The sequence below is a fragment of the Plasmodium inui genome (assembly GCF_000524495.1).
Source record: "Plasmodium inui San Antonio 1 unplaced genomic scaffold supercont1.2, whole genome shotgun sequence".
Classification (NCBI taxonomy): Eukaryota; Apicomplexa; class Aconoidasida; order Haemosporida; family Plasmodiidae; genus Plasmodium; species Plasmodium inui.
The window spans coordinates 70,789-81,669 of NW_008481836.1; the positions used below are offsets into that span (position 1 = coordinate 70,789).

At 39.8% G+C, this 10,881-nt stretch overlaps 2 protein-coding genes across 2 annotated transcripts; one reads left to right on the forward strand and one right to left on the reverse strand.

Annotated features, from left to right (window-relative positions):
• Positions 1-2,948: 2,948 nt before the first annotated feature.
• C922_00455 (hypothetical protein) lies at positions 2,949-5,420 on the reverse strand (the record flags this gene model as incomplete). The annotated part of the gene is made up of 2 exons (XM_008816071.1): positions 2,949-5,109; positions 5,281-5,420. The coding sequence occupies 2 exons, from the start codon at positions 5,418-5,420 to the stop codon at positions 2,949-2,951; spliced, it is 2,301 nt and encodes a 766-aa protein (XP_008814293.1).
• A 2,730-nt stretch (positions 5,421-8,150) lies between these two features.
• On the forward strand, positions 8,151-10,262 carry C922_00456 (hypothetical protein; the record flags this gene model as incomplete). Its single annotated transcript, XM_008816072.1, has 1 exon — positions 8,151-10,262. The coding sequence occupies one exon, from the start codon at positions 8,151-8,153 to the stop codon at positions 10,260-10,262; it is 2,112 nt and encodes a 703-aa protein (XP_008814294.1).
• Between the last annotated feature and the right edge of the window lie 619 nt (positions 10,263-10,881).

Consider the following 10,881-nt stretch of genomic DNA (forward strand, 5'->3'; position numbering starts at 1 on the left):
AAATGCCATTCGGTTGTGAAATGCCATTTGGTTTTGAAATGCCATTCGGTTGTGAAATGCCATTCGGTTTTGAAATGCCATTCGGTTGTGAAATGCCATTAGGTTTTGAAATGCCATTAGGTTTTGAAATGCCATTAGGTTTTGAAATGCCATTCGGTTTTGAAATGCCATTAGGTTTTGAAATGCCATTCGGTTGTGAAATGCCATTTGGTTTTGAAATGCCATTAGGTTTTGAAATGCCATTAGGTTTTGAAATGCCATTAGGTTTTGAAATGCCATTCGGTTTTGAAATGCCATTCGGTTTTGAAATGCCATTCGGTTTTGAAATGCCATTCCGTAATGAGCTGCCATTCCGTAATGAGCTGCCATTCCGTAATGAGTTGCCATTCCGTAATGAGTTGCCATTCCGTAATGAGTTGCCATTCCGTAATGAGTTGCCATTTCGTAATGAGTTGCCATTCCGTAATGAGTTGCCATTCCGTAATGAGCTGCCATTCCGTAATGAGCTACCATTCCGTAATGAGCTGCCATCCCGTTCGGAGCTGCCATTCCGTTATGAGCTGCACCTCCTCTGTTTGTCCACTTAGGACAATATGGGGTACTCCTGATGTTCAATCCACTCACACGGGGGTAGACACATAATGCATAGGTGCTTCCCTGTTGCCCCAACGGTCGAATACTTTGTATGTACTCGTTGCCGTGAAATCCGCTCGAAAGATGTATCTGACTGTCGAAATTTACTGGATATATATTCTGCCTCTGATGTTCCCCGTTGATCGCTCTATAACATGGATATTCGCACACAGGGCTTATTCCATTTGCTCTACTCACATTGCAGCAACCTCTCTCGGGAGTGGCAAATGGTGGGAGGAGAGTTATTCCCGCACCTGCTACCCCTTTAAATAAGCTGTTAAGAAGAAGAGCTTCTTTCCTTCCAGCTTTACGTTTCACGTGTTTTCTCTTATGCACTCTCATCTTTGCAATCATACGTTTTTTATATTTTCGATTAATTTTTATTCCCTCTTTTCTCATGCTTTTTTTTTGGTTGGACAATACACTACTTCTAGAAGCACCACGCCTGCCTCTACGCAACACATGCTGAGGTTGTCGTTTGCACTGTACGTGCGAGGGGGGATTTTCTCTCTCATATGAATTGTGTACTTCGCTCATCATATGTGTATATATGTTAAGAACACGACGAAAAGTGTAGAACTCTCCAGCGTTGTTACAGCTTCTTATTTTTGTTACTCTCTTATGTATGCTTGGGCAAGGCGTACACGTGAGGGGGGGAAAGCTTCAACGGTCGTTGATGTGCGTCCTGTTGCCTGCCTAGCTGTGTATGCACCTCTCAGCCTATGCTGTCAGTGTAGATATGAATGGATCTGTCGATATAGCTATATATGCATGTATCTAAGTATCTCTCTGTGCATGCACATATGTATCTACCGTGTATGCATCTATCTGTGCATGCACATATGTATGTACCCCGTATGCACCAATCTACAAATGCCTCTCTCTATGCACGCATCTACCACTGTACGTAAGCATCTATCCATGCAAGCGTGCCGCGAAGGAAAGCACTGAGAATGACTAACCGTTGTTTTGAGCGATATCACACCACTGTTGCGTGTAAGCTATATACTCTTGTGGAAAAAGATCCTACACTGCTTAAAAGGGGGCGAGAGCCGCTTTGTTACTTATTTTGTGTTTAAAGGTTAAAATAAAGGGGAAACATTAGAATTTTAAAAAGAAAAGCGAAATGGGAAAGTCAGGGGGAAATGTGAATGGGAAAACTTGAGTAAAAAAACATCAGTAGGAAAAACTTTGGTAGAAAAACCTTTGTAGAAAAACATCAATAGAAAAAATTCACTGGAAAAACCTTTGTAGAAAAATTTTGGTAGAAAAGGATTAATAAAAAATTTAATGGTACACGCTTAATATTAAAAATTTAAATTCATAAATTATGAAAAAAGAAAACTATAAAAAAAAAGTACACCTAGCTTAAGGCCCCAAAAGGTGTACGCCTTTTTTTTTTCATCCATTTTGCCCCTTCAATTTTGGCCCAAATAAGTACGTTACCCATCTGACAAAAAAATATTAAAAAGACAAACACCGTTCCCACAAACGTCACAAGAGGGGACGATAAACTTCCTAAAAACTTCATGTCTTTTAGAAAAAAAGCAAAATTTTCCCTAGCATACGTGAGAAAAATATTTCATCTCAGTATTTACATTCGACGTTGTTAGGGGCAACATGTCCCATTTGGCTTCGGTTCCCTGTACGCGTTTTTTTCTGAAAATCATTTTTGCAATATTCGGTACTAACCATTTGTGCTTGCTTCTGCACTTGCTGCTGCATTTGCTCCGGCACTTTCCCCTGCCTGTGCATTTGCTTGTGGGTACTTTTTTTTTTTTTTCCTATAGGCATAAAAATGCTGACCATTTTTACGTTTTCATTCTTTTGGAGACATTCATCATGGGGCTGTAAAAAGGCGTACAGCGCGAAGCGCAAACCGTAAACCGCCATGAACCCGTATACATGTACGTATTTGAATAGCTAGTTTGCCTGCTTTTTTTTTCTCTCTCCTGTTCAGGTGAATATCTGCGTCTGCCACTAGATGATACCGCAAGTTGGGTTCATCTCTCATTCGTATTTCAAAAAGTGCTTCAGCGCGAAGGAGGGCCCTCTACAAGCCCGTCGCTTTCCAAGGGATCTACGACCTGGCCATCGATGGGGGTAACGTTCCCGCACATGCGCGTCGCCTTAGAGAATGCACGTATCTACAAAAGTACCCACGTGGAGGCGTACACATGTGGAGAGGTACGCATGTCGCCATATATGCATATGCCTTTGTATGGATGTCCTCATTTATGCATATGCCCACGTACTCTCGTGCCCACACGTGCATCGCGGAGTTCCCGGCGCAGGAGGACTGCTTCGCCCAGGCCCTAGGGAGACGGTAAATAGGGGACGTTCGGCTTCAAAAAGGCCTGCAAGTGCCGCATATAACTGACAATCTCCGAGGCGTACAAGTCCATGTAAAAAATTTTACTCTGTTGAATTCTTGACAAATCTTCTATAGGCTTGAAGTCGTTATTTACCAAAATAGTCCTATCAATGGTATTAATATTCTTCCTATAAAATTTTATCATCTCGATTGGATCATTTTGAAATTTATTGTCCCGAATGATGTTAATCGTTTTCTCAATCTCGTCATATTTAGAGTCCAGCAGTTCGATATAGTCCATATTTTCTCTCTTAAATGTATCCATGTATAGATCCAGCTGTTCGAAAATTTCTTTCTCCTTCTTTGACAGGTTATTAGTGATGTAGCCTATTTTACTATTCAAATCATAGTAGCATTCGCTTAGGGTAAGAGACCAATCATTTTTAATATCTTCCAGAGATTCATAAAAATTTCTATTTAAGTCATTTATTAGCTCATTTATAATTTCGTTCCATTTTATTAAGTAATTATTTAATACCGTTATGAATGCTGTGTTTATATTCTCAATGTTACACACACTTGTGTGTACTCCATTAATCGCACATTCGGAACAGAAGCACTTGTTACAACAGGTGTGGCAGAAATATTGGATTGGGTAATTATAATGCTGGCTGCATCTGATATTCTCGATTGTTGTGAAATTTTTACTATTTATACTTTCATCTTTCAGGATAACATTGCTATCAATTTTATGTACTCCCCTGCTTAGATCCGTTATGGATATTTCCTTTTCGGAATTGTTGGCCGAGGAGATGGAACTCTCACTGGAGCTGACATCTACGTGGGAAACTGTGCTGTTCGAAAGAAGGCATATTCCTTCCCCTTCCTCAGCTTCGCCCGTTTGATCCTTTTTCTTACCTGGTACAAGATTACACGATCTCTTCTCTCCCGCAGGAGGTTTGCGGCGATGCTTAGCGCCATTCTTCCCGCGCTTGGTTTTCGTACGATATCTGCCACTTGTTGTTCCGGCTTTGAACTTCCCCCCGGTGCGGGCAACTGACCCTGTGGTCCCCTTTGCGGTAGAATTCTCACTGTCGTAGCTGCTTCCATTTTTCATGTCCTCCACCAAATCATTGAGCTTCTTCGAAATGTGGATCCTCTTCTTCTTCGTGTCTTCTCTATCTATAAGCTTTTTCTTTCTCTCATAAAAGTGATTCTCATCATAGTTGTCAAAATCGGAGTTATCATCATCGTAAACTTTGTAAATCGCCTTGGGGTAATTATCTCCAAATTTTGTTTCGCGTAAATTTTCGTCTACAAATTTATTTTCCGAGCTATCTCCATCCGTATCGTGCAATATTTCAATGTTTTCCTTTGTAATGTTGAGGAATTTTTTTGGCGACTTTACAAGTTTTTTAAGATGTATCCCTTTCTTGTTGATTTCATAATAATCATGAGTTTTTTTATCCGTAAAATTTACCTTATTTATGATATCATCTTGGTGAATGCTGCTGCAACATTCTTTGCAAAGGTACTCTACGCAGTCATTGCAGTACATCACCGCTTCGTTCAATGAGCACACATTACATATGTACGAATATTTAGTCATATCATCTGTATGCTCATCTAAATATCTGTACATGCTACTTGACACTAGTAGCTTCTTCAAATTTTCATTCTTAACAACATCGCTGTTTAACGTATCGTTAAATTGGACGCTGCTTTTTTTAATATGCTCTTCACTAATTTTCCCATTCGCACATTCCCTACTTGTGTTCGAATTGAAAAAAAACTTGTGCACATTCAAAACGTCATGAGAAAATAACCCAACCTTTGTCAACAACTCAATCGTGTCTAGGGTAAGTTTATTCTTAACATTACATATGTAGCATGTGATGTAACCTAGTTTTTCTTTTTTGAATAGTTCACTTAGTTTATCATTATCTATTTCGCTGGCTACTCCCTTGGAGTTTAAAAAGCATTCGCTTATCTTGTGATTTCGCGAACTCTTCGTCTTTTCTTTTTCCTCTGAAGATGCCTTCATGCATTTCTCGTACTTTTTGTGGAGTTGTTCGCTGGCGCAAATTAGGCAGATTAAATGCTTGCATGAGAAAATCAGGACATCCTCCACGGCTCTTCCGCAGCTAGCGCATCGGTACGTTCTGTCGGGGGGACAGAGGAAACGGGCGTTTTTTTTTTTCTTTGGAGAAGATACAGATTTTTGCACACATACGTGGGAACACACGCAGAATTACACGCAGATTCACACTCAGATGCACACGCGCGTGTGTTTCTATTTGGCCCCTTTCTCACGCCCACTCATGAAGTGTTACTTCTTCCTGTCGGCGGCACGCAACTCCTTTCCTGATTCCTCTTCCCCTTCCGTGGACTCCGCACTCCGCTCCTCTGACCCGTCAGAAGAGATCCCGCTTTTGGAATGTATATCTTCACTAGACTCGTCTGTATAATCCATCTTGCGCATTTTTTCAATGAAAAAAAAAAGAATCCTTTTTTTTTCTTTTTTAAATAATCATTACAAAGAGAATACGGCAGGGGGTGGGACAAATGAGAAAGGTGCGCCACTAAACAACGCTACGCAGGGGGAGAGGGTAACACGAAAAAAAAAAAAAAAAAATACTCACTCGTCTGCATAAATACCAACTTCGTTCCCAAAGTAAACACAAAAAATGTTCAAATATAAAAGGGAACAAATTATCCCAGGCTAATTCTTCCCCTTCTTCGCGTACATCCAACGTGTCTAACTTTTCCAATTTCCCAAAAGGAAAAAACAAAACAATCACGCACACATGCGTTCGCCAAATTGTTACAAAGGCCTGAAGCAGACACGAAACGGAACATGCCTTCTGAAGCGCAGAATTTTTCTGGGGAGTGGGGGACACCATGCATTTCCCCTCTTTTTAATTCATCACGCGGGGAACGCTAATGCGCAAAAAGAAAAAAAAAATACAAATACATATGTATATATATATACATTAATTTACTTATACATGCACGTACATATGCACTTGTCTGTACACGTGCGGTGCTGCGCTTCCTTCCCTTTGTACGCCCACGAAGTTGTGGTATCTCTTTCAAAATGCGTCGCGATTTATTGGGCGGAAAACGGCAGGGCACATATGGACGCGCACTATAAACATAAAAAATGATGAATTCGATTTTAACACTACTGTCATGATATAGCATGTTTATTTTATGCCCCCTCTTCAGGAAGTTTACTTTAAAATAGGGGTTATTTTTTTTTTTTTCCAACCGCAAGTGTATTGTGCGACTGGGTAACCTGGAGTGCAGTGGTGTGATCTCGGCTCACTGCAAGCTCCCCTTCCAAGTGTTATTTGCAAGGAATGGCTCTTTCGCATGCGTAAATTGGGATAACCGGGCAGCATGCGTATTTTCCCCGTGCCGTGTGTACGGTCTTGTTTTCGATTATCCTCACACAACGTACACATGTACATATATACATAATCATATGCACACTTCCCCCTCCGTCGACCGCTTGCAAAATTTTTTCCAAGAGGAGCTCATTTTGTTTTCATTTCCAGCGCATTACGCGTGTTTAAAAACTCAGCATCCACATGTACCCCTGTGCCTTCTAAAACAAATGCATTCTGCAAATTCTTAGCTCCTTCTATGGGCATGACTGTTCAGTTTTACTTTGCCTCTGTTCCTTTCCTTTCCAAATTCATAGGCACTGTGCCCATTTTTGAGAAATCCGTTTGATTACTAACCCTCACTCATTGTGGTCTTCACCTCGGATATCACTCCCCCATTGCAGCGCGAATGATGACACGTATACATTTCCAACATTTTAGCAGTTAATCGGAATGCAATTTTCCCGTTACAAACTTATGTATGCTGCATACTTCGGTTTGATTAAAACATCGCCATGAGGGAACCTCTCCGTGGGCGCGCTCGCTTATATGCACGCTCTACCGTACACAAAGCGCTCTACGCAAACGTGTCTCTACACACGTGTCTTTACTCACACACACCTCAACACACAGGCGTCTCTATAACGCATTAACCCACATAATGCCGTCCCCCTAGGTTCCGCAATGAACGCACTAAATCCCGTCATCCTTCCCGCGATATAAACAACTTTTTTGCGAAAGAAGCGGAAGAAATTCATACGAACACATTAGCATGCTAATGTGCAAAAAAAGCACACAGCGCTTTCATTAATTCCCCCCCTACACATCCTTTCACAGCTGTTTCGTAACTTTTCTTTTTTTTTTTTTTTTAACATATATGGTGAAATCTTCTTTGTTTCGTTCTTACATTCTCTCCAGTTTGTTATTCATTTAATTATTTAGTTGAGTTTCTTTTTCTTTTCTTTTCTCCTTTTTTTTTTTTTTTTTGCCTATTAACCAATTGTACTAATTAAACTCTGTACACACTACCCAACTGTCAATTTTCGCAGATGTACAGTTTGTGAAATATCCCATCGCGGGCTAATTTTCTAGCGCATGAAAATCTCATGTCAGTGTAGAAAATTCCTTCGCAATTTTATCACTGGCCATTTTGGCACATTTTGAAGAAGGAAAAAAAAAGGAAAAACTGAAATGCATTTTTGTGCACCATTTTAGCGAGGAATTTTCCACGCACTTTTTTCGCGTGTCTTTTCCTTCTTGGTGGGAGTCCTTTTCCTTTCCTTTGTTTCCTTTTTTTTCCACTATTTTTCACTATTTGTCAATATTTTACACTATTTGTCAATATTTTTCACTATTTCTCAATATTTTTCACTATTTGTCATTATTTTTCACTATTTGTCATTATTTTCCCCTATCTGTCATTATTTTTCACTATCTCTCATTGTTTCCAATTTTTTCCCGTTTTTTGTTTTTTTTTCCGCCGTTATGTCCATTTCAGTCCATTTTTTTTTTGAGTCATCCAACTTTTTAAGCGGAAGGGGGATTAGATCAAAACTAACAGTACTATCAAGCGAAACGTGAGAGATTTGGACAGGAAATTTGGGGAAGGTAGACGGCTGCAGAGAGACAAGTACCCGTAATGCATATGTGTACAGCGTCTGAACAATCATACCGCGCCTCCACATAGCGCATTTGCCTGTGCACGTTCACTTGTGGCGTCCCTGAACAAGCGCTGCACACAGCTGAATAAAGTAGGCCCCACACGCCCGAAGACAAAGTGGTAAAACCCACCCACATCAAATGCATAAATAGAAATGGAAACAGCCAGCAGCTATGACAGAAACAATACATTTAAGAGTGAAAAAAATGAATCTACAAAAAATAATAGAGAACAACAGGATGAAAAAAATGACAGCAATTTATTGACTATATATTCGTTCATTAGCAGCTATGTATTTAAGGAAGACATGAATTATGACGAAAATGAGAGCAGGTATGAGTTGCTAGAGAGCCAGGATTTGGAAAATGAAAGCTTCCAAAAGAAGGTCAGTTTTAGTGAATATAACGAAAAGGTATACCGGTATTACAGGGGCAGGAGTGGAAGTCACCAGGCGGGAGAAGTGGAGGACGAAGAGTACGAATATGATCCTGAAGAGGAAGACGATGAAGAGGGGGACGATGAGGAAGACGAAGAGGGAGACCATGAGGAGGACGAAGAAGATGAAGGCGACTCCTATGCCATCTGCGCTGCGGACAGCGGCGTGCATGCCGTGGCGAGCGCAAACGAAGAAGACATAATCGTGCAGGGAAGCGTCCCACGCAAAAAAGGAAAATCAAAGAGCCGCAGAAAAAAGGGAACACCGTCTGCGAAAAATAATATGACCTCGATGAAGGACACAAAATACAGAAATAAGCTGTGCAAAAAGTGGAAAAAAAATAAAATCCATAACGTAAATGGGGACTCTAAGGAGGCCCACAGCAACAGTCCCATTAAAAGGAACAGTAACAGCATCACCAAATATTTCATGCTCTCCATGGAGAATACAAACGAGCAAGAAAACATTTTTAAAGATGAAAAACAGTTGTCCAGACAAATGTCGTACTATAACGACGCCTATTATTATACCTCCGAAATGATATATAAAAATAATAAGCGGAACAAAGAGAAGTTCGCACTGTACTTGAGATTAATGTCTTTGTTTGTCAACATAATGATTGGGATTTACCTCATAACACACTTCCCACACACGAATAACGAATTCGAAATGAACTCGCAAAATAGACACTCCAGGGAACACGAAAATTTAAAAGAAACTATTCGAAATAGACTAGACCCTGCTAAAAATGGTTCACATGCAGCGTATGGGGATAGCGCGGATGCGCATATGAACGCACTGACTAGCCAAAGTGAAGTATTGCAAAATAATGAAAAAAAGAGGAAATATTTGGACATCCTCTTTAGAGGAAGTTCCAAAGCTAAGGAGAAGGAAAAGGAGAAGGGAAAGGAACCCAATTCGGATTCTCCCTGGAAGGATGAAAACAGCGTGGATAGTAACAAGGAGGATAAAAACACTGTCCTCGTAAAGGGCAATTCTTCCAATCTCGCAGAAAAAAGCAGCAAGGAAGGCGCAAAAGAAACTCCCCAAGTTAATAACCTAATCACAGAAATAGATATAGTAAATTTAATCGATGGTGAGTTCATAATGCACTATATTTATCTGGAAATGAACAAAATATATAAATATGCAATATATTCCTTCTTTGGAGAATTGCTGGTGATATCTATAATTGTATTTTCTCTATTCATTTTAAGGATCATTATAAAAGACAACAATAAATTTAGTGTAATCCTAACAATGTATGGAATATTGTACAAAATATTCTGCTACATATTCGCTCACTACGTCTTAGTTATGGGTCTATATATCCTAGCAATTTACTACAATATATGTGTAAATAAAGATATATATGAGCATAATTTTAATTTTTTTTGTTACCACTATGTTCGTAATAATCTGCATATACACTTACTCATGTTATTTTACGCATTTCAAAATATCATTTTCACCATAAATGATGCATTCAATTGTATCAGAATGATGATTATAATATTCAAGCATGTTATTGTTAGAATATATGAGAAAATTACGTGCAAAAATTTCATTACATTTTACGAATTAAAAGAAGATAAATCCCCCTTGTCTTTGAATTGTATGAAGAAAATTAAGAAGAGGTACAACATGAATAATAAGTGCTGTCGCGATAAGACCTGTGTCGAAATAGACATCGACGAAATTCACGAGTTGGAATATGACAAGAGCCAGCTGCCTCTCCCCAGCCTACATCAGAAGCCCTACTGTAAGAACTTAGACATCAAGACGTACGAGCAATCCCTGCTGAACATGCGCAATCCCATCTTTAAGTAGCAGCGCTGTGTGTGCAGGGGGTCACAAAGGGTGCGAGGAAGGGGACGCCCCACTGTCAACCACACACCGTCGTGGCGGTGTTCACCAACAAATGTTTCCCCCTTTTTTTTTTTAATCATCGCCACCCAATTTGGAACACTTTTTAAATTTTTAAGGCTACTTTTATAAAGCGCATAATTCTTTTTAATTTTTTTCGTCTGCTTGGTTGTTTATAACGTTTTTTCTTTCTCTCTTTCACTCTTTTTCTCTTTCGTTCTTCCTTTCTTTCTTTCTTTCTTTTTTTTTTTTTTTTTTGATGCACCTTATTTATGGCCCATTTATTTGGATAATCCCATTTTTTTCGTAATTTTTAATCCTACAACTTTGTTCCCATTTTGCTCTCCCCGGCAGTTTGCAAATAATTTTGTTTTAATTTCCCCACCCTCTGTGTGCGCATGTCCACCTACAAAGGTCTGCCTCCCCTTCGGCCTTTTCTCTGGAGTCGCTTGCATCGAATTTAGCTTCACAAATTTGTATGTACGCTCAGGTGTCTATTGGTGTCTATCGGTGTAGGGGTGTCTATCGGTGTAGGGGTGTCTATCGGTGTAGGGGTGTCTATCGGTGTAGGGGTGTCTATCGG